Consider the following 24,811-nt stretch of genomic DNA (forward strand, 5'->3'; position numbering starts at 1 on the left):
GGCCTCATTTCATTCTTCTACCAGGTAATGCAATTTACGTCATAAAGTCGACAATTCCCTGTTCAATTTTTTAGGATTTCATGAGTACTCTAAATATTTTTAATGCAACAAAGACTAATCTCCCCGCAAACACTCTCACTCCCCCTCAAAAAAAAATCAGCTCACACAACAGCCTTTCTTCTTTGGAGAGAAGAAAAAATGTAACAGCTTCAAAAGAATGCAAACATAATTTATCCTTCCTTATGATACACCATATCATCAAGGGAATTTTAAGGAATTCTGGTTTTCTATTACAGGGAGATTATATTTCAAGTACAATGTCTATTCTTACTATAATAACTATAGTTGACCGACACACAATAACTAACGATTTTATCCATAAAAAATTTAAATAATAAAAACTTCCAAGTTAATTCACTAGCCTCAGAAAAAAAGATAACACATTACATGATGACAGGTCACACCCCAAAAGCACAAAGAGTAGCTTTCCCCTCCATACCTGTGTCCTCGACTTTCCATCCATAGTTGCGAGAGTCTCGCAGGGCTTGTCCTAACAAAGCTGCCTGGTGCATCAGTTTTTTAGGTATGCAACCCACATTCACACACGTTCCTCCAAGACCTACAGCAACATTGAGAAATAACTTATGCCATACTTTACAATCCTTCAAAGGAAAAGGTCAAAAATCATTACAACTCCCAAACATAATTTATTTGCTTAATGTGGCCGATACTGTTGCTGTAAATCTACTCCTATGTCTCCCAACATCTTAAGTTCAAAGGGCCTTATATACAAAATAGTGACATCATCCTAAAACAAAACAAAAATAAGGGGCAGATTTCCACATATTACAAAGATTCAAAATTAACTGATTGCTGATAAAGATGCCAGAAATTGAAATTGCATTATGTACACAATGCTATGCTTATCACCGGACCTATGCCTGAACTGATAAACTGGGCATGGTTGGAATGTAGTGTGTCTGAAAGTACATATAAAATCTAATGTATACGTGCATTGTCCTAGAGAGATGGCTCATGGCTTTCACTGGATTCTCAAAGGGATTTATGATCAAAAAACTTCAGCATCCCTGAACTTAAAGAACACGGGCATAGGCTGTTTCCATTAGAATAAAATGCAAGCAGGTGTGGAGGACAAACTGACACGAGAAGAGTGCAAGATGGTACTTGCTATTCTTTACGTGTGAACCTTGGTCATTCTCTTCTCTCTGCCTGGATGGAGCAACCTTCTTGCCTTTGCTGATTGTCAAGGACACAACCCATCAGAGAAATCATCCCAGTCACCTCTTAAACCAGATTAACAATCCTATCACTGTGATACATCCACAGATAAAAAGTTTAAACTTTCAATAATTAAGCCCCTAAGTATACTAACCAAAAAAAAAAAAGTATACTAGGTTACTCAAATTTTTACCTTCATATCATCATAAAAGCATGTAGATAAGGTTTTTAATATTTTAACTCTGTACCAAAGAACCAAAATTTTCATCATTTTTTAACCTGAGCCCATTTTAACTTAGCTCACTTTAAAGAGGTATACTTTTTCATTTAATTTTGAAATTTTTAATTTGGGTCCAAGATCCATTTAGACCAGTGCCATGGAAAATCCTCCTTTCTTACAAATTCACTTCTAAAATGTTTTAAAAGCTTACCCCATCTAGTTCCAAGAGGGGTTGGAGTGACAAAATCCAGGACCATCACCTTCTTGTCATACTTGGCTGCCTCCTGGGAAAACAAAATTATTAAATTTAGTATGTTAAAATGCATGGAAAAGGTTAACATGATAGACTAGAAATGGACAGCTAAAAACCCATGCTGTTTTTATTAAGCTATAATGCCTAAACCTGGAAACCCTGGTGGCGTAGTGGTTAAGTGCTACAACTGCTAGCCAAAGGGTCAGCAGTTCAAATCTGCCAGGTGCTCCTTGGAAACTCTATGGGGCAGTTCTACCCTGTCCTATAGGGTCGCTATGAGTCGGAATCGACTCAACGGCACTGGGTTTGGTTTTTTTTTAATAATGCCTAAAGGACAACCAGTTATTAACACCTAGGAATTTCATATGCCAGGGTGATTCGTGCAACTCCAGGATAAAAATAGAGAAAGACTCAGATAGCTCCAAGGGCAGCTTTAGAAAATATGCATATTACTGTTGTAGAACTGTCAGAATCTGTTGGAAATCCTAGAATCCTCTGACACAGGTCTAATCAAATAACAACAGACTAAGCAAAAATCAGAAAAAAATGTAGCCATTTTTCAAGCAAGTGATAAGCAGCAGGAAAGCAAGCAATAGCTCATAGTCCTTGACTCAGTCTATATCCTATAACGGAATATTTTTAAAAATATTATCTATTTTGATTTAATTTAGTTTATAAGCAGAATATGGAAAGAGCTTTTCTTCTGAAATTATGAGATTTCCTAAAATTTTCATGTGAGAAGTGCATGGAAAAACTGGCTCTATCTAAAATAACCCAAAATATCACATCCGTTGCCACTGAGTCAATTCCGACTCATAGCGACCCTATAGGATAGAGAACTGTCCAATAGTGTTTCCAAGGAACAGATGGAGGACTCGAACTGCCAACCTTTTGGTTACCAGCTTGAGCTGTTAACCACTGCATCGCTAAGGGTCTAACAGTATCTAAGAGATTTCCAAATCTTCTTTTTTATGGGAATGAAAACTTTCAGATGTTAGAAGTTCACTTCGTAGAGTATCCTTTACCTTTCTCAGAGAATAAGTTTTGCGTGTTGGCAGCCAGGTCGCCAAAGATTACTGAAAGGACTGAGTCTATGTGTCATTCACAAACATCACTGCTATAGTAAAATACATCATGTATTACTCCGGAATCACTTTCAGCAAAGCACTGCTCGATACTAGACAAATGGCGTTCACTGGGAGTTACTTTTGGTCGGTTCTGCTCCTAAATTTAGACAGCTTAATTTGAATGGGCCTTACTGATTCACCACAAGCTACACCTTAGGGCAGCAGAACCACTTCATCTTTTGAAGTACCCATTGGGTAAGGGTGATAGGCCCAAGGGTCCATCAGATCCAGGGTCAAGAGTGTCACTCCTACCTCCCTTATTTACGCATCCTCTTCACCATCACCCTCAGGCCACTAAACTAGTTACTTTCTTAGAACTCCTCATATACAGGAAGCAAGACATTTTTTATAAATAACTTTTTAAAAAATCCAACTTCTCTCCATCTTTCCATTGGGTTAAGAATAGGGAAACGGTCAACGTGGGGAAAAAAATGGTAAAGAATTAGAATTGTATTTAATTTCAAGCCAATACCTCTATTATCTTTGAAAAATCAACCAAACTTAAAATGAATAGGAATGTGTTCCAAAATACTAGGCCTGCACAATAAAAAAAAGGAAAAACTAAGAAACTAGGCCTGGTACTTGTATATAAAGAACATGCCACGTTTCAATTTGGAAAAATGACTTACAAAGTGGTCCCTTAACAAGTCCTGTCCAAGTTAATGGGCAAAATGCCACACCAGCGGATTAAACCAATTCCACAGAGATTGAAGAAATTAGTTCTGACAGGAATGTGAACATTTAAACCATAATCCAGATAAACACAACACAAGTAGCCTTGCCTTAGCAGCTGCCAGTCCTCCTGAGCCGCCTCCAATGATGATAAGGTCATAGTCGTAGGACTCAGGAAGATCCTCAGAGCCATTCATTTTTAGTAGCTTTTGAAGTCTGCCCTCCTGATATGCCTAAAGAAGAAAAACAACGGAAGGGAGAATAATTTAACTTAAAGCAGCGATGACCTGATACATGCTATGACATTGATGAAACTTGAAAACATTATGCTAAGTGAAATAAGACACAAAAAGATAAATATCATATGATCCCACTTACATGAAATAGCTACAACCGGCATATGTATATACAGAAAAGTTTACAGGTGGTTATCAGAGGCTGGGAAAGGGAAAGAAGGGAATGGGGAGTTATCATCTAAGGGTACTGAGTTTCTGCTGGGGTGATGAAAAACTTTTGGAAATAGATAATGATAATGGTTGCACAACATGGTGAATGTAATTAATGTCACTGCAGTGTACACTTAAAAATGGTTAAAATGGCAAAACTTTTTGTTATATATGTTTTACCATATAAATAAAAAACTCTGTAAGGAAATCTTTCTCTAAAGAAAAGGAAAAGGGATTTTCAAAGGAAAAATGTTGCTTGGTTTAAATTACATCACACAAACGGAAATATTCAAGCCTCTTTTATGTGGTGCCTTCTTTTAGGCACTACATCCCAATGCCTTTTCACTCCACTGCTAACTACTCTGCAGTGTCCACCTAGTACTTCTACACAAGATCCTGACGGCCCAACAAAATCAAGTTAGGCCTAAATTAAGTCTCATCATCAGTCCTTTCTTCCTGGAATTTGAGAACTAGGTTTTAAATTAGCTTTTGAAGAACATTTTATTGTGCTTTTTTCATGAAACCATCAATACGTTCTAGGAATCATCTTTACTTTGTAGCCCGAGGCAGAATAATGAGTGGATAAAGATCTCAGACTAAGATAGGGGCCTGGTACACACGGGTCTGGCTAATAATAAACTCAATACAGTCATTTAAACAAATCAGCCAAATATTTAAGATTTCTCTACACTGTTTACCTCTGACATAAAATCTAATTTCAGAACAGAATCATTAATTGACATTGAACTGCATGAAAAGGTAAATGTGAAGGCTGCAGCTTTTACAAGACATTTATAAGCATGACTCTGTAAAGCTCATTTCTCTAATGTGTATATGCATGAAGTCTCCTATATTTAGCATTTAATTTCCATGTATTTGGCATGTAACAAGTTTCAGGAATGTTAGATTTTAATTAAAAAAAATTTCATCCCACCAGTTTCTATACATACTAGTTACATTTCATATTGGCTGGGAACACTGTTTTGGAGCTATGTTTAATATCACCTTTTATTAAAACAAAAATCTGTGCTAACAAATCAAGCTGCTAGTAAGCACAATAAAATCTTAAAAAAAAAAAATCAAATCTTAACTTTAAAAAACCAAACAGCCTCCAAACTTACCAGCCCAGACTGCATATTTCTCTGCTGCCTACAGTCACAGGCAGAGGGTAAAAGGCAGAGGTGGGGGTCTGCAGCAGAACGGGGTGCCTGGGAGGTGGAAGGGGATGCGGTGGAGGAAGGTGGGGGAGGAAGTACAGCACTGTGGCTGCCCCTTGACAGCATGGCGGGTACACGAGGTAGTTCACGGACTGAAGGGAAGACACCTGGAAACCAGCCGCAATGCGGACATGCCCACATCACCCTGACAGTCTGTACAAAAGGGCTACAAGGGAAAGCCGGTAAGCACAGCCAGTATTCATCAGCTGGCATTATGACAGAAACTCGTCCTTCAGTACAAGGCACTGTGAGGGGAAAAACAATTTGGTAGTAATAACCATGTAGGTCAAAGAATCAACGTAAGCGTCAGGTTTTAACAATCATCACTCCCTACTTGGTCTCACAGAACAAGACACTGACTTGCTGGTTTGAAAGAGTTAATACATGCAGTTAGAGGTTCTGCTGGAAAAATAACACACAACCGTTTTTCATCTCAGCCTCATTTTATCGGCATTCTATCTATTTAGCAGATGGTAACAGAATACAATCACTGGCGGTGTAATTGTAAATGAGAACCTGCCCTCCTTGTAACCCCCTCCCCCAACAAAAGCAAATGCGTCATCATGCTGAAAAGCCGCTCACTCCCCGCAGCCAATATTTATAAGCTGCTCTTATTGAAATTCTGTATCAGACCTAGGTTTTTATGGTTCAAGCTTGAAGTCTAGTTATATAAGCCAGTGCACAGATTGTACAAAGAAAGCACTGAGTTAAGTCTGAACATTTTTAACTCCGAAAGGTATCATCAGTCAATTAAGACTACCACACATGGCACAAACAGTTAAGATAAGGCAGCTGAAGCATTCAGTTGACCCCCAAACCAACCATATGTATGTTATGATAGTTAAACCCAATTTACTGCAACTATGAAATCACTGTCATTCAGCTCCAGATAAGTGGTATCTCACCTGAAATATAAAAAAAATCATGCTAAAGAAGCCAGCTGCCCTAGACAGTGTAAAAGGAAGGGGCATAAACATGAGGTAGCGGGCAGAGAAAAATGCCCCACTCTCCTCCAGCTGCAACCTTGGTGGCATAGTGGTTAAGAGTTGGGCAAAAGGTCGGCAGTTCAAATCCACCAGGTGCTCCCTGGAACTCCTATGGGGCAGTTCTACTAGGTCCTACAGGGTCGCTATGAGTCAGAATTGACTAGACAGGAACTGGGGGAAGGGGGGGCGGGGGGCGGGGCACTGGTTTTGGTTTTTCCCCTTAATGACAATGGCTAGAAACAGTGGCTGCTGACTGTAGTCATTGATGATACAGGGCAGGAGTTCTCAAACTTGCTGGTCTCATAACCCCTTTACAACTCTTAAATTATTGAGGGCCCCAAAGAGCTTTTGTTAACATGGATTTTACCTATTAATATTTCCTAAATTAGAAATTAAGGAGCTCTGGTGGCACAGTGGTTAAAGCAAAGGTTGGCAGTTCAAACCCACCAGCAGTTCCATGTGACAAATATGTGGCAGTCTGATTCTGCAAAGATTACGGCCTTGGAAACCCTATGGGGCGATCTATAGGGTCATTGTGAGTAGAAATCAACTCAAAGGCAGCCGTTTTGATTTGATTTGATTTGATGGGTGGCACAGTGGTTAAGCGTTCGGCTGCTAACTGAAGGGTCAGCAGTTCAAACCTACCGGCCGGTCCTTGAGAGAGATGTGGCAGTCTGCTTCCATAAAGATTCAGCCTTGGAAACCGTACAGGGCAGTTCTACCCTGTCCTATAGGGTAGCTATGAGTCAGAATTGACTTGATAGCAACGGGTTTTAAATTAAATGTAAGAGAAACTTAAAATATCTGTTAATAAATTTTAAAATAATAATATACCCATTAAACCCACTGCCATCGAGTCAATTCTGACTCATGGCGACCCTACAGGACACAGTAGAACTGCCCGATAGTTTCCAAGGAGTGCCTGGCGGATTCGAACTGCTGACTCTTGGTTAGCAGCCATAGCACTTACCCACTATGCCACCAGGGTTTCCAATTACGTATTAACATAAATAATTGTATAAAATAATTTTAAATTAATGAGACAAGTGGCATATTTTACATCTTCGTAATTCTCTTTTTAATATCTGGCTTAATAAATCAGCTCATATCTGTTTCTGCATCCAGTCCGTTTCAATATCACCTGTTATGTAGCACCTGCCACCTAATCCTTCGGAGATTTAGTTTTCTAATCTTATAAAATTAAATTAATACACCCCTGCACAGTGGCCGGTAAGAAAGCTCTTTAAGTTACTAATTCTCCCCGGCCTGCAAACTCCACCGTAGACTCACAAGAGAGTGTGAATGAAAAAAAAAAAGAGCATCTTAGTATTATGAAAGTGAATTTGACCTCAGAGACCCCCTCGAAAGGGTCTGGAAGCGGGGGAGGAGGTAAAGGAACTCAGACCACACTTTGAAAACCACTGCTATGGCATACAAGTGCAGCTACACACACCCCACCTGCAGGCACTTTCCACTTTGTTCCCAGCCTTGCATACCGATATCCTTCCTTTCTCCCATCTGTCTCTCACAGCAATGCCTTCTCCCACCCCACCCCTGTAAAACACTGCTCCAGACTCCCCAAAAAAGGGCACAATACTGAAACCAATTCAAGTGTGAGAAATTTCTTTAAAATTAGAATCAGTAGCCCTATTCCTACCTCCTCCTTCCCCCCAAACAGGCTGATAGCCTTTGGCCACAGATCTGTACTAGCTTTTCCCACCATTATACAGAGACTCTGGAAGTCCCTGGGTGGTGCAAATGGTTAAGTACTCAACTACTAGCTGAAAGGTTGGCAGTTTGAACCCACTCAGAGGCACCCTGGAAGAAAGGCCTGGCAATCTGCTTCCAAAAGGTCACAGTGCAGTTCTACTCTGCAGCATATGGGGTTGCCATGAGTTGGAACCGACTCGACGGCGACAGGTTTGGTTTTGGTTAAACATGGGCTCTGGAGTCAAACTGGCCTGAGTTAAAATACTTGCTCCACCACCTTCTAGATGAGGTGACTTGGGCTCATCACCTAGCCCAGTCTTCTAATGCTATAAAATGAACTCAATACACCCGTGCACGGTGTCTGGTAATAAAGAAGCTCTTTAAGTTACTAATTTCCCTCTTCCAGAAGAAGAGAAACTGCGTGGGGGCTGAGGCAACAAGCTTGGGAGTACAGATGTCCCCTGCTTCCCTGTACCACCCCTGCCCCCACCTGAAATGCCCTCTCTTCCTATCAAATTCTGACCCAGTATACAGCCAGAGTGGTACAACGGGACACGCTGTAGCATTTCTATTCGGTATACAGAAACACATTATCCTTTCTAAAGCACTCCCTTGGGGAGTGGATCTCTTACCAATACTCTAAAACCCCAACTCTAACAGCACATGATGTCAGGGCATTTAGCGCAGACTGTATCAGGACCTGGGATGTCTGCCCTCTTGTTTACACACTAGGCCCTTTAATGACCTTCAAAACTTAGCTGAAAGCCTTACTTGACAGCCCCTCCTCACCACTGCTGAGTTGGATGTTTCTCCTTTGAGCACCTACTGTCCCATCAACTCTGCATGGACAGAGATCTTGTCTTTCATCTCTGCATCTCCAGTGCCAACCTTGCATGTGTGTGATATTCAAAAATATTTTTAGAACAAAACACAGTTGCTTGCTCCAATTCTGATATGTACACCTAGATGCTGGGCTTCAGTTTTCTCATTCACAAAAACAAAAGCATGAAAACACTTGGAAAAAGTACCAAGAGGTACAGTGTGAGTTAGGAGCTTGGATTTAGTGCAAATCTGAACCTGACTTTGCCAGTTATGTGTGATCTGGGGCAAGGTGCTTAAACTCTCCTGCCCTGAGTTCCTTCTTTACAAAAACAAAGGTGATAAAACATGTACTTCTTAGGGTCTGTCAGTGAATTAAGTGAGACAATTTGTGCAAATAGTACAGTGCCTATCACACAGTATGAATTCAGTACATTAATGACTACAGTAGGGACAAGAGTAATATCATTGTATCCCAGAACACCAGTTACCAGCTGCCTTTGAGTCAACTCTGACTCATGGCAACTCCATGTGTGTCAGAGTAGAACTGCGCTCCACAGGGTTCTTAATGGCCGATTTTTCTGAAGTAGATCACCAAAAAGCCTTTCTCCCAAGATGGTGGATTTGAACGTTTTGGTGAGCAGCTCAGCACATAAACCTTTATGGTGAGTAGCTGTCAGTGTAGGTTTCAGATGGCAAAAGGAGCTAAGTAACAGATTTACAGCCACTGCTACAGGAGAATTCATATTCCCAATATCCCAAATGTACCAAATTGTTTGAATTTCATGCTTTACACCCTATGTGCAAATGAACAGCCTGAGTTTTTACCTATTGTGATGCAAGCTCACGTCTCGGCTATTAAAAAACAAAAGGAAAAAACAACAAATCCCAGCAGTGATTATGTAAACTACACCACATCAAACTGCTTGTTTCCTCTGAAATCTATGTTGCTGACTCATGCTGCAGTATCTTTTCTTTATCCACTGTAGTTGTACCTCCAGCCTGTCTTGCTCTGGAGGATTATGGGCCAGGAAAACAGCAAGAGTAAGTGATAGCTTAAACGCTACCAGGCTTTCTAGAATGGACTACGCCCCAAGCCTACGGAAGGGGATAGCAAACTACAGCACGCGGGGCAAATCCATCAGGCCTGTTTTATTGTTTTGTTTTACAGCCCCTGAGCTAAGCAATGATTCTCACTTTTTTACATGGTTGGGAGGTGGGGAGGGGGAGGGGGTGGAAATATCAAAACATTATTTCATGACATGGGAGAATTATACTATCCATAAATGGTTTTATTGGAACAGTCACACTCGTTCATTTCCATAATGCCGTGGGAGCGTTAAATAGCTGCAACAGAGACCATATGGCCCATCCACAAAGCCGAAAATATTTACTTTTCACAGAAAAAAAATTGACAATCCCTGGCCTAGGCAGATGCAGAATCGATGCTAATGGATGATACTAGATGAAAAATACCAAACAGTAACACTGGTATTACTGCAAATCAAAGAATCACCTTCCTGACCTGCTCAGGGCAACAGAGATGCTACTCTTTCTTCAAGAAGCATCATGGAAGGTGATTACCACCACGGCCAATTATTTATATCTTCAACCAGTATGTGCCTAAAATATCTAGAGCCAAGGTAATATTTCCACATTTACTTTGTATCAGGTATTCTGGTAAACAACTTATGATAAATTTCATTTCAAAATCCTCCCTGGAAGGCCTCCCCTTATACCATCCTTTCTGAGGTAGCCCCTCCCCACTATCCAGTTTTTCTTCAGAACCGTCATCATCAACAGGAATACTGCTGTCTCCCCCTCCACGGCAGGCTGAATAATGGCCCTGAAGGTGTTGAAGTCCAGAATCCCCAGAACCTACGAATGTTACTTTACATGGTAAAAGGGACGCTGCAGGTGTAATTAAGGATCTTGAGATTGGATGATTATTTTGGATTACCCTACTAGGCCCAATGTAATCACAAGTGTACTTATCAGAGGGAATCAGAGGGAGATTCCATTATAGTAGTAGTAGATGGACAGAACCAAGAGTGGTAGTGGTGTGAGAAATGGGTCACAAGCCAAGGAATGCAGGCAGTCTCCAGAGACTGAAAAGAGGAGGAAGCCAATTCCCCCCTCAGAGCCTCTGGAAGGAACCAGTCCTACTGACACCTTGGTTTTAGCCCAGTGAGACAGACCTTGGACTTTTGGCCTTCGCCTATAACATAATGAACTGCTGTTTTAAGCCATTACATTTGTGGTAATTTGTCACAGCTGCAATAGAAAACCAGTTTTTGTTGTTAGCTTCCATACTGCCTCTAAAACAGAAATTCCGTGAGAAATAGGCAACTTTCTGTCCATCACGTTATCCCCAGTGTCTACAGCAGTGCCTGGCACAGTAAAAAAAAAAAACTGCCGTCGAGTCGATTCCGACTCATAGCGACCCTATAGGACAGAGCAGAACTGCCCGATAGAGTTTCCAAGGAGCACCTGGCGGATTCGAACTGCCGACCTCTTGGTTAGCAGCCATAGCACTTCATCACCACGCCACCAGGGTCTCCCCTGGCACAGTGGGCACTCAAATATTTGTTGAGTAAATTAATGAAGTGCCAATACCAATCACTTCCTAATGGATTCCCCAGAACAAACGCAAAGAGAAGAGTATGAGGAAACCATGTGTAGGCTCAAAGCAAAGTGATGAACCGTTACAGAGATGTCACCACAGATGGAAGTGACACCATTAAATTCGACATGACTACAATGAGCCAGATTCAGTGCTAGAGGTTTTATTTACATTACCCAATTTAACCCCCTCAAAAGTGTCTTCCAAACAGATGTCATTTCCATTTCACGTACAAAAATGGAATCCAAAGTCTGTATGATTACAAATTTCTTGCTTTTTCCACTATATTACACCCGTTAATTCACATTTCAAAGTACTCCTAGCGTTTTCTAAATGAATTTCTAATGTAATTCTTACTGCAAACTTGAAATAGGATTATTCACACAATAAAGTTATAGTTTTAAAAAATCCTGTAATATTAAAGTTCATTTTATTTTATTAAACCTGCAAATTTTAAACCACTCTCTATAGTGCAAAACCAACAGATTTGCAGTTTGGCTCACACCTAATCTCTATAGCCAAACTTGTACCTCTCCATTGGTCAATTCTCCTTTGTTCTTCAATGTAAGCAGCACTTCAAAGCCATGAGGCAACTTCTGTGTTTTGATGACCAGTACAAACAAGCGGTCAATTTGATTTCTATTTTAACAGCTATAACTTATGGCCCAAAAAATCACCACCCCCGTAATTTTCACATTCTCCACTAATGCTCCTCATCATCAGTTAAGTGCCAAATACTCCTAGTAAAGAAACTAAAGCACTGAATAGGACAGTGTGGTGACAAGGAGCTGCAGCAGGGTCTTTTTCTACCAATTTATAAGGATAGCTTTTCCTCGAACAGCAGGTCTCTGGAGAGCCCAAGAAACGTGGTTGGCAGACATGCCGAAGTGAGCATTAGGACAGTCAAACGATGCTTCCATGACTGCTACACCAAAGGTGAGAGGCTGGGAAGGATTAGCACTCCTTCACATGAGAAAGGGGAAGGAATGACTAGTAAATAACTGAAAGTTGTTTTTGCTAAAAATCCCCACTATTCCTGGTAAAGTAGCTTCCTCCACACACACACACACACACACACAATATCCTCCCTCCTCAATCCTGAATCCTGGTGTCATTCTTTTAGTCTGTGGATTGCCCTTCCCTATACCACACTGGAATTAATTTAACAGTTTTAAAAGTTTATCGCTTCTGCTATGTATAACAGATACTTACCACTTGCCAAGTAATAGGCATTTAATGGCAAAATTCCTTAACTACCCAAGACTGGGCTCCTACAGGGGTCAGGAAAAGCTTATGGTACACGTACTGCAGCTTCAAAACCTGTTCTCTTAACCACCCATATTTTTAAAAGAAATCTCCAGACCAGGTTGAAATTTTTATTTTTAAAGTTCAAGCAGCAAAGAGAAATATATACCGACCGAAGAACATTCGGATAAATTAGTCACTTATTTTCACTTAAACAGAGATTTAACCATACAGTCTCCCATGCATTTAGAGATCTATTAAGTAATGCTGAATAATATCGAGACAAGTATTCAAGGCTGTTACAAGACAAGCATCACTGATTCTGAATGACACTGTATACTAGCAGAAATTACAAATGCAAACTAGGAAGAGCCAGAGAAGAAAAAATATTTAACCACGTAGAGATAAAACCCATGATTAGATGTTACAAGATTTTGCGTCAGCCTGTCCCATCTTCTCCAATTCCTGTTCATCTTTTATTACACAGTTCATGTCGTACCTACTACAGTAAAGACACTGTTATTTTGAGTCCAGGCACAGGGGAAATTCAGAATATGGACACCACTCACAGATACACCAAATCCTTTCTGTAAGAAAGCACGTCATCTTTTTTTACAGTCCTAACACCGCATATTCATTGTCCTGCCACGTCTGGGCTAACAATTTTTCTAACCCACTCTTCCCCCTACCGAGTTAGGCGCCCCTTACGTTCCCTTAGCTCCCAGTGAGAGGAAGCAATGCAGGTATGACGCAGCATCATAAATGGCTCTTCTGAAGCAATGCAGGTACGACAGAGCATCATAAATGGCTCTTCTGAAGCAATGCAGGTATGACGCAGCATCATAAATGGCTCTTCTGCAACCACATTCTAATTTATGAAATTCAGCACTCATATCTGTTAACATGGTCTCATACAGCATTTAAAAATACTTTTGGGTTTCCCATGAACACACAAGTGAATTTTCTTTAACAGCGGATCATAATCACTTTATAAACTACTAGGAAAAATGCATTAAATAATAAAACAATTTCTAATGTTCTTGAAAATAACTTTTTTTCACTTACAAGAGACACAATACATGCTTGTTAGGATTTTACTCTCCATTTTGAGACACTTTAGCAAAGCCACAAAATGCACACAGATACTAAAGACAGAAATCTTTACTCTTTTGTGATCATAGGCTTTGAAATTTGAAAAGTAGCCACGATATTTCTCCAGTCCTGTAAACTCAAAGATATAATTCCTTGTTTCATACCAGAGGGACCGGAATCATACTCCTCACCCATTTGGTTATTACTAACTGGCTGTAATACTGGCAACCTGTCTTGGTCAAGACTTATTCTTGCATAACCATCCCTTATGATAAAAGAAACATAAAATATATTCTCCACAGTGCGAGCAAATGAGTGTGGATCAACCACAAACTCAAAATAGGACACAGAAGAATTAGGGTGCATTCTAAAGTAAGTCTGCAACAGTCCCAAGATTCTTTCTACTTCTCTTTCTGTTGTTTCCTGATTATTATTCAGATCCATCCTCTTCAGCTTCTTAGGCATAGCGCTTTTTTCTTCCACGCTGCGAACTCGTCGTCTCCGTTGTCGTGGCCTTGGCACAGAAGGCTCTGAGTTAAATGACCCGAGCATAAAGTGGAATGTTTCAGCTCTCAATGTCCAGGATGCTGCTTTCCTCTGTAATGTCTCCCAGAAGTAACGAACTCTGCCTTCATCCCCATCATCTAACCGATCATGCTTCTCTTCCAAGCCACTCACACCCACGAACGTGAACAGAAAGTCACAAAACGCTGCTTGATTAAAAAGGCTCACATCACTTCTTAACTGCCTTGATTTTTCTTTACCCAAATCAGCAGCCATAACAAGAAACTGGGCATCGAGGGCTGCTTCTCTCGTTCGCGTCACTCCATCAAACAAGCCATTAGCTTCTTCAAGTGCTTCTGTTAATGACTCGTTCGCTGTGTTCACTATGTCATGACGTTGATCTTGGACTTGATAGATGAGCGCCCGGTACTGTTTGCGGATACTCCGATATTCCTCTTCGTCACCTTCAGGCTCTTCGAGGGCTGGATCTAGGAATACCTTCCCAAAGTTGAAACTGTCTTTGCGGCCACTAGCCCTCACCGCCACCACATTCATTGAGCCTTCCCCCTCCGCACGATTCGGAGGGTACTCACTGCCGGTGATGGTCGGCTCTGACTCCTGTCTTCTTTCTTCGCCTTCCTTCTGGGAATCTTTTTCGGTAGACATGTCAGCAACTGATGGCGCTCAGCTAACGGCTTCAGGCTCCGACGATGACGGCGGAAAAATGAACGCAGCTCCGGTGGAAAAATGAACGCAGCTCAAGCCGAGGAGTCTGACTGCCCATGCGCACTAGCTGCCCGCTCCGCCCCGCCCTGCCCTCCCCGATTGGCGCAGTGGCGGCCATCACCGCCCCGCCCCGTCCGCAGGCGCAGAACCGCCGGCGTTCTGCAGCAGAACGGCACGCAATAACGGGGGCCAGCCGCAGTACCCGAACAAAAACGCCATTGCCGGCGAGTCAGTGCCGACTCATAGCGACCCTATATATAGGGCAGTAAACAACTGCCCCATTGGGTTTCTAAGGAGCGGCTGCTGGATTCGAACTGCTGACCTTTCTGGTCAGCAGCCATAACTCTTGACCAAGGCGCCGCCAGGGCTCCACCTGCTCAAAGGACGACCTGTATTTTAGCGTTGACTCACAGTATAACAGCTTTGAAAGAAACACGTTTGGACATTCTTTATGACAAAATTTGCGGGAGACTGATGGTCTGCGCTTTAAAACAGTCGCTGCGATACACTGCAGTTAGGCTACGTTTTTCTTAATTACGATAATTAAAAGGTGTCTTTTTTTTTAAGAAGGGGCCTAAAAGATTATAAACTCCTCATAAGGCCAAGGAGGGTGAAAAGGCCCAACTCTCAGGGTTCATTTGCAAGGGGGTTGTTTGGAACTTGGTAAAGTTACCATACAGATGTAAAAAGTGTTCATTATCTTCTCAGGCCCTCCAAAGCCAAAATACCCTCCAACCCTACCCATCATGAAGCTCTAAGGAGGGAAGGAAGGGGCGAGACGCCACCCGGGTCTGTGTGCAGGGGGGAAGGGGGAGGAGGGTGGGCGTTACTCAAGAAATCTTTGTTTGACCACCACCCAAAGGTGTAAGAGTAGCACAGGTAGAGCCCTCTGCTAAACAGCTGTGTTTTTGGAAGTTTGCTAAAGGCTATCCCTTCTAAATGGATAGTAAATATGTACCCTAAAAGGTAAGCAAGGAGCCTGATTGTACAATGGTTATAGCGCTCAGCTGCTAACCCCAAAGAAAGGTCTGCAATTGCCGCTTAGCCAGAGAAAAGACCTGGTGATCTGCTGCCATAAAGATTACACAGAAAATCATTTCCATAGAGTCCATTCCGACTCTTAGAGACCCTACAGGGCACAGCAGAACTACAGCATAGGGTTATGGAGGCGGACTGCCAGATCTTTCTGCCACAGAGCAGCTGGTGGGTTCAAACCACCGACCTTTTGGTTAACAGCTGAGCACTATAACCACTGCATCACCAGGACTCCCTACCATACAGATTACAGCCTAGGAAACCTATGGGGCAGTTTTACTCTGTCATATAGGGTCGCTGTGACTTGAAATTGACTCTACAACACATAATAACAACAAAAGTTGTGCAAAATCTAACACTGGATTAATCCAAAATTCTTATGGTACTACTATTTGTCCACAATTATTAAGTAGGGGTGATTCAGGAAGAAACATAAGCATTTGTCAATAATACCATGCACTGTGGTTGTGTGTGTGTGTGTGTGTGAGAGAGGACAGTATGTATCCCTCCCCTATTAGACAGCCCCTCAAAAGCAAGGACTTAAGTTTTAAATCTTCCAAGCATAGCTGTTTTCATATGGAGGCACTCAAGTATGCACTAAATGAATGTTGATTAAAAACTTCGCTCCAGCACCTATTAGAAGTATATGGGAGCAAAAATTAGGTTCACAGATTAGTGGAAACTAAAAGACCCTACACACAGGAAGTTAAATTCGACAGCTTTTCAGAAAAAAGTCAGCCTTACCCCACTCTGCAATAAAAGAAATAACCAAAGAAAACCACAGTTGGGACCCATCATCATTATATCCTTAAAAAAAAAAATCCTTAAAGAGCCATATTTTACCCCAAGTTTGGCAAATTACAAAATAATGTTTACACCTCTTTTAAAAGACTCCGAACCAGACAAAAAATACCTTGCTCTTGGTTGGCCATATTCTTGGGAGCTGAGGGTTCCATCCTACTGATATGTACTTTAAATTCAATAAAAGCAATTTATACTTAAAAAAAAAAAAAAAAAAACCCTCCAAAAGTGAGTCACCTCTTGCCAGAAGGTGCTCTATTTTCTCCTGGCTCAAAGGATGGAAAACAGGCTGACGCCAATCTACTCCATGCAGAGCCTTTCATCTTAGAATTTCAAAATGCTTCAGAAAAATTAATTAATTCTCCCAACCTACTTAGAAAGTATTAGTAATACCATTTACAGGGATTTCTCAGGCGATAACAGCCCACACAACTTGCTGGAAGCCACAGAACACAACAAGGCAAGCGACTCATTATTAAGCTGTGAATTCCAGGGCTGAATTCATTCCATGCTAGGTCCTTAACCCCAAAAATCTTAGTAAAATATAACTTAGATCATCCTCAGAAAGTCCTACTTGTATTATACTGTCTTGTTTATCTGTCTTTACAGTACAGGGTTTCAAATATTGCTACAAAATAGAATAATCTCAAGTCTAATCATTTCCCCTAATCACTTAAAGAATGGATTTCTATGATTATGAATCTATAAATCACTGAGCAGCTTAATCTTCTCCACAATACCCACATCATTTTTATTTCTTTGATAGTTTGCCTACTTGCTAAGTTTACAAATAAATACCAAGCTATTTACCTACTGCACAAAATAAGACATTAGCTAAATAGAATGTTAACTTTAGGTGCAAACTAAGGACTCATAGACATCCCTATACCGAGCATAAACTGTGTCCCTTTTCCCATGTTCTCATCTAGTCCTTATTCATATGTGTTCACTTTTTGGTATACATGTCTTAACTTCTACCACCTGTACTCACAGAGCAGATTTTTACATTCTGCCTTTTTTTTTCCCTTAACTTAGCAGACATAAAGATATTTTGTTTTATAATGAAAGTGAATTACTCTGTATTTGGAACCACGTAAAAATATTCATATGTGTAAAAAAGGACACCACCACGTGCCTGTCGTACTGTGGTGGCTTTCGTGTTGCTGTGATACTGGAAGCTTTGCCAGTGGGGTATTTCAAATACCAGATGGGTAGGCCTTGGTGGACAGGTTTCAGCAGAGCTTCCACACTAGGACAGATTAGGAAGAAGGATCTAGCCGTCTACTTCTGAAAAAACTGGTCAGTGAAAACCTTATGAATAGCGGGAGAACATGCCAGAAAATGAGCCCCTCATGTTAGAAGGCACTCACAATGCGACTGGGGGAAGAGCTGCCTCCTCAAAGTAGAGTCGACCTTAATGACATTGACGGGGTCAAGCTTTCAGGACCCTCATCTGCTGATGTGGCACGACTCAAAATGAGAAGAAACAGCTACAAACATCCATTTTAATAATCGCAACGTGGAATGTACTACGAAGAACAGAAGTCGTCAAAAATGAAATGGAACACATGAACATCGATATCCTGGGCATTAGTGAGCGGAAACGGCCTAGTATTGGCCACTTGGAATCAGACGATCATATGGTATACCCTGCGGGAATGACAAATTGAAAAGGAATGGTATCATGTTCATCGTCAAAAAGAACATTTCAAGATCTGTCCTCAAGTACAACGCTGTCAGTAATAGGATAATATCCATACGCCTGCAAGGAAGCCCAGTTAATACGACTATTATTCAAATTTATGCACCAACCACTAAGGACAAATTGAAGATTTTTACCAACTTCTGCGGTCTGCGATTGATCAGACATGCAATTAAGATGTACTGATAATTACTGGCGATTGGAATGCAAAAGTTGGAAACGAAGAAGGATTGGTAGTTGGAAAATATGGCCTTGGTGACAGAAATGACACTGGATATCACATGACAGAATTTGCAAGACCAACAACTTCTTCATTGCAAGTATCTTTTTTCAACAACATAAACATGGGGACCTCGCCAGACAGAATACACAGGAATCAAATCAACTTACATCTGTGGAAAGAGATGATGGAAAAGCTCAACATAATCAGAACAAAGACAGGGGCCGATTGTGGAAGAGACTATCAATTACTCATATCCAAGTTCAAGTTGAAGGTGAACTGAGAGACCACCTCAAGAACAGGTTTTATGCACTGAACACTAATGACCAAAAACCAGATGAGTTGTAGGATGACATCAAGATCACACATGAAAAAAGCATCATACATGAGGAAAGTGAGAGGTCATTAAAAAGACAGAAAAGAAAGAAAAGACCAAAATGGATGTGAGAACAGACTCTGAAACTTGATCTTGAATGTGAAGTAGCTAAAGTGAAAGTCTACTTTCTTCATGCCATAAAAGCAGTTCAAGCTGCCATGAAACACAACCTGATGCCTAAGATAACTTAGCTCCCTTTCTCCCCTATTTTCTTTCAGGGATTGCTGCCCAGGGCATAATGTGGACCCCCATTCTTTCTTCTCTTCACTCTTTTCTCCTTTATCATTCTGCAGTCCTTTTCTTAGGCGTTCAATTTCATTAATTCCAAGCATTCTTAAGCTCCTTCCCACAACCCCTAGTGTTTCAACACAAACATGATAGGATGAATGACATGTTATAGGTCTCTCTATGGCCAAGTAAGAAAAGAAGTCACATAGGGTCGGCTATCTTTTCCAGTGGGCTTTTTATAGCAAGACTAACCTGCAACAAGTGGGTTTTTAAAAACACCCTTGAGTCAAATCCAGGAACCAATTAAGTTTGAATCCCACACTCTAACTAGATATCCTCATCCTATTCTTGGCTACCTCACTTCACTTTTCTGTTCCTTCTTTTATAGCGGCTTTCTCACCTGTGCCCGTAGGGGGCTATTCAATAATGAGCTCTGAAGAGATACAATAAAAGCCCTAGTTTGATTTGGCTGAGTGGCAGGATGCTAGATATTTTTCTGACTGCTATTTCACCTTAATTTCCTCTACAGTTATGTTTGTGTGTGTACGTATTTTTGCTTTGTCTTGCTTTTTATTATTAAAGGTAAACTTTGCTATGATGAAGGCAGACCTGTCTTTTTAAACTGAGTTTCTGAAATAACCATGGACAGTGGAAGGAGATAAACCTAGGGTTCAAATCCTGATCTATTAGCTACTAGAATTATCTTTGGCAGGTTGCTTATGCTCTCAGTCTCTAGTTTCCTCATTTTTAAGATGGGACTACTACTACTACTACAAGGAGCCCTGGTGGCCCAGTGGTTAAGTGCTTAGCTGCTAACTGAAAGGTCAACAGCTAGAACCCACCAGTCACTTTGTGGGAGAAAAATGTGGCAGTCAGCTTCCAAAAAGATTAGCGCCTTGGAGAAACTGCTCTGACAGGGATCACAGCAGAGGATCCTGGACAGAGAAAGAGGAAAAATGCAGAACAAAATTCAAATTCACAAAAAAAGACTGGACTTACTAGTCTGAAAGTGACTGGGGGAACCCCTGAGACTATAGCCTCCCAACACTCTGCTAACTCAGAACTGAAGAGACTTTCGAAGTCCACCTTTCAAAAGGTTAGACAAGCCTATAAAACTAATGATAACACACCTAAGGAATATGCTTCTTAGTTCAATCAAGTATACAAAACCAATTGGGAAACACCTGCCCAAAAGCAAAGATGAGAAGGTAGGAAGAGACAGGAAAACTAAACAAGAGGACACTGAGAGCCCAGGGTGGAAAGGGAAAAGGGGAGAGTGCTGACACATTGTGGAAATTGCAATTAATGTCAGAAAACAATTTGTGTATAAGATTTTTGAATGAAAAACTCATTTACACTGTAAACTTTCACCTAAAACATAATTTAAATAGAAAAAAAAAATTACAGCCTGGGAAATCCTATGGTGCAGTTTTACTGTCCTATATGGTCTCTGGAAACCCTGGTGGCGTAGTGGTTAAGTGCTACTGCTGCTAACCAAAGGGTCGTTAGTTCAAATCCACCAGGTGCTCCCTGGAAGCTCTATGGGGCAGTTCTATCCTGTCCTATAGGGTCACTATGAGTCGGAATCAACTTGACGGCACTGGGTTTGGTTTTTGTTTTTGGTTTATACGGTCTCTATGAGTCGGAATCGACTTGACAGCAACGGGTTATAGGTTCACTACGAGTCAGAATCAACTTGATATGAGTTTGGTTTGGATTTTTGGTACTATTACTACTTATACCAGAAAGTTACTAAAAATATTGAATGAGAATTTTGTAATGTTTTCACCTAAAGTAGGTACTTAAGCCTGGTGGCACAGTGGTTAAGAGCTAAGGCTGCTAACCAAAAGCTCAGCAGTTCGAATGCACCAGCTGCTTCTTAGAAACCCTGTAGGGTAGTTCTACTCTGTTTTATAGGGTCACTATGAGTCGGAATCGACTCGAGGGCAACAGGTTTGGTTTTTGATTGGTGTAGGTAATAATTTATATCTTCAACGATCTCCAAAAGTCTTAAACACTAGCTAGAGGCCATCTAAGATGCATCAATTGGTCCCAACCCACCTGGAGCAAAGGAGAATGAAGAACACCAAAGATACAAGGTAATTATGAGCCCAAGAGACAGAAAGGGTCACATAAATCAGAGACTACATCAGCCTGAGACCAGAAGAACTAGATGGTACCCGCCCACAACCAACGACTGCCATGACAGGGAACACAACTGAGAATCCCTGAAGGAGCAGAACAGTGAGATGCAGACCTCAAATTCCCATGAAAAGACCAGACTTAATGGTCTGACTGAGACTAGAAGAACCCTGGAGGTCATGGTCCCAGACCTTCTGTTAGCCCAAGACTGGAACCATTCCCAAAGCCAGCTCTTCACACAGGGATTGGACTGGACTATAAGAGAGAAAATGATACTGGTGAGGAGTAAGCCTCTTGGATCAAGTAAACACATGAGACTATGGGGGCAGCTCCTGTCTGGAGGGGAGATGTGAAGGCTGAGGGGGGCAGAAGCTGGCTAAATGAACACAGAAATATAGGGTGGAGAGAAAGAGTGTGTTGTCTCATTACTGGGAGAGCAACTAGGAGTATATAACAAGGTGTACATAAGCTTTTGTATGAGAGACTGACTTGATTTGTAAACTTTCACTTGAAGTACAATTAAAAAAAAAAAAATTATCCCCCAAATAGCAAATGTCTAATAAACATCACACACAAAAAAGAAAAAAATGTATACAACCCAGTAGTATCACTCCTGGATGTGCGTTAGAAATAAAAAAAAAAAATGTTTTTAAAGGTTAAATTAAATCCATAAGGTAGAATACAGAAATATACCCCATTGCAACAAACATCAGTGAAAAGAAAATTCCCACGTAACAATATGAAAACCTACTGAGGCTTCAACTAATGAAAGTGTGTCTAGTACTTTAAGGGGGTCAACTTCTAGAAATTCAGAAAGCAGGGCCATGAACAGTCTGACGTTGTATGTAAAATTTTGTCTGTATGTACATTTTCCTCACAAATGGTTCCCTGAATTTCAGCAGATTCTTAAAAACTGCAGTATCCAAAAGAGGCTTTGAATCACGGTTCTGTTCAAATAAGAGAGCATTATTTATTATACGTGAAGTAAAAGATATAATGAAAGTCAAGTTCCACAATAATTTGGATCCATACACTGACATACTTTTAGAGATCGTAAAACCTACACCCTTGCTCTGTGGTCAAAGTCATACACTTAACTGACACTTCAGAAAACCCAGGGCTGGCTGACTTGCCAAGCCTCAAAAACTAATTTAAACAAGGATGTGAGATGAAGAGATCTTCTTAGGTTACAATAGCCATTTGTCAACTGTCTTGGGACAACTCAGATGGCAGCAATGACAGGAGCATCATTTTGCTAGAAAGACTAGAGGGACAAATACCAGACAGGTAGCACTGAGAGGTAGCAGAGTTGAAGGAATTTGGTTCCAGAGGACTGGGTTCAAATTAAAAAATGTGCTTTATTAGTTTCCACTTATCTTCTTCAGAGTTTGAGTTTCCTCATTTGTAAAGTGCGTATGTATACTAGATGTCTTACTCTGCCCCGGACTGGTTGTAACTATTGTTTTTAAAAATCATATACAAACATTTGTTAGCAAATGTATTTTAAAATATGTACATTGCCCTGCAGACTTGTGATAGAAATAACAAACGTAGTCCCCAGGTGGGACAAACGGTTAAGCACTCACTAGCAGAAAGGTTCAAACACACCCAGAGGTACCCTGAAGACAGGCCTGGCGATCTGCTCTCGAAAGATCACAGCCTTGAAAATCCTATGGAGCGGTTCTACTTCGCATACTTGGAGTACCAAGAGTCAGAACTGATTCCACAGCAACCAACAAGAACAGCCCAATGTTGAGAACACAGGTGCTCAATACCCACTGCCACTGAGTCAGACAGTTCTGACTTACCGTGACCCTACAGGACAGAGCAGAACTGCCCCATAGGGCTTCCAAGGAGCAGCTGGTGGATTCGAACTGCTGACCCTTTGGTTAGTAGCCGTAGCTCTTACCACTGTGCCCAATGTAACTAAACAGATATAATGTGACTTTCTTCCCAAGTGACCTGGATATACCTGCATAGAATGCTGAAGGCAGGTGAGCTGCTGTCATACAGCTTTTTGAGACTCTTCACTGTGCTTCTCCGTATGCTACCTAGAATCTCTTCTGAACAGCTTAGAGCTTGGTCTCTGATACAGACATCCCACTTTCAATAAAATTAGACACCTTGCAGCTCCATTCCTTAATTAAGTAGTCTCCTGTGGCCCTACCACCATCCACTCATTCAATAAACATTTACAAAAAGGTATCATTCTTTGTAAGAAGCCCTGGTGGCACAGTGGTTAGGCGCTTGGCTGCTATTTCGAAAGGTCAGCGGTTTGAACTCACAGTGGCTCTGCAGGATATGACCGTCTGTCTCTGGACGGATTTACGGCCTTGAAAACCCTATGGGGCAGTTCTACTCTGCTATCACTTCGAGTTGTAATCAACTCTATGGCACTGGTTGTCATTCTTGTCCTAAAGGAAATATGCAATTTAGTAGACACAGAGGAATGCAGTTCAATTCAGCAAGCAGCTAGTGATGAATGCCTACTACATGCCAACACTGAGCTAGGAATACCAGGGTTGACATGGGCTCAGCCCTGAATCATAGGCATACATTCTTATCAGGGAGGTCAGGTATGTATCCTCAAAGCAGTACCAAAGCTGAGTGCCAGAAGTCTGAGTACACCAGTGTGAGCTCTACACCCATACAGGTCTGGGTTCCAATCTTGGCTCTGCCACCTAACTGGCTGTGTAATTCTGGGCATGCTGCTTAACTTCTCATGGGCCTCCACTTTCTTATCTGTAAAACTAGATAATACCACCTCAACTAAGTATTAACAGCATTTAGAGTCTAGCACATAAAAGGCATTCAATACAAGTTAGCTACTATCATTAATAGGAGCCTGGTGGCACAGTGGTTAAGAGCTCGGCTGCTAACCAAAAGGTTGGCAGTTCAAACGCACCAGGTGCTCCTCGGGAACCATGAGGCAGTTCTACTCTGTCCTATAGGGTTGCTGAGTTGGGACTGACTCGACGGCAATGGGGTTTTTTTTTTAATAGACACAAAGATTAAGACTAGTTCTGCACCTCTGACATAAAAAAACCAAAAACCAAACCCACTGTCGTTGAGTCAGTTCTGACTATCCTCTGACATGGAAGCCAAAAAATTATCCCTGGCAGGATTCCTCCTTTTCCAGAGATAAGGAATTTCTGGGAAAGCTGTGAAAGAACAGAGGAGGCAAGGAGTGGCCAAACCTGACCTTGTACCCTGAACAGGAGCAGCTGAAAAAGTAGATTTGGGCAGAAAAATAAGTCAAGAATTGAAATAAAGAACAGAATAAAGGAGGAAAATTTTAGGGAGTATAGCAGCAACAGTCAGCCTTCCCAGGAGCCTCCAGTAAATGAGGGAGCAGAGGAGATAACCAGAAAAGCAGGCTGGGGCCAGACCCTGGAGGGTACAGAATACCAAGCGAAGGAATGTACACT

General features: G+C 41.3%; 2 protein-coding genes across 3 annotated transcripts in view; both read right to left on the minus strand.

The window, feature by feature from the left end:
• TXNRD1 (thioredoxin reductase 1) overlaps nucleotides 1-24,811 on the minus strand; it is a 66,689-nt gene that overhangs the window by 36,177 nt on the left and 5,701 nt on the right. For both annotated transcript variants that reach the window (XM_010599843.3, XM_010599835.3), the window contains 3 exons: nucleotides 3,622-3,744; nucleotides 1,671-1,743; nucleotides 500-619 (listed from right to left, as the gene is read on the minus strand). In XM_010599843.3, the coding sequence (XP_010598145.1) occupies nucleotides 500-619; nucleotides 1,671-1,743; nucleotides 3,622-3,708 (280 nt within the window). In that variant the 5' untranslated portion in view covers nucleotides 3,709-3,744. The remainder of the gene's footprint in view (nucleotides 1-499; nucleotides 620-1,670; nucleotides 1,744-3,621; nucleotides 3,745-24,811) is intronic.
• Nucleotides 12,675-14,959, minus strand: EID3 (EP300 interacting inhibitor of differentiation 3). Its single transcript, XM_010599824.3, has one exon. The coding sequence runs from the start codon at nucleotides 14,817-14,819 to the stop codon at nucleotides 13,719-13,721; it is 1,101 nt and encodes a 366-aa protein (XP_010598126.1). The 5' UTR covers nucleotides 14,820-14,959; the 3' UTR covers nucleotides 12,675-13,718.

This window comes from Loxodonta africana, chromosome 4 (genome assembly GCF_030014295.1).
Source record: "Loxodonta africana isolate mLoxAfr1 chromosome 4, mLoxAfr1.hap2, whole genome shotgun sequence".
Taxonomy (NCBI): domain Eukaryota; kingdom Metazoa; phylum Chordata; class Mammalia; order Proboscidea; family Elephantidae; genus Loxodonta; species Loxodonta africana.

Coding starts and splice junctions, on each gene's coding strand:
- EID3 (XM_010599824.3), bottom strand. CDS start 14,819: ATGTCTACCGAAAAAGATTCCCAGAAGGAAGGCGAAGAAAGAAGACAG.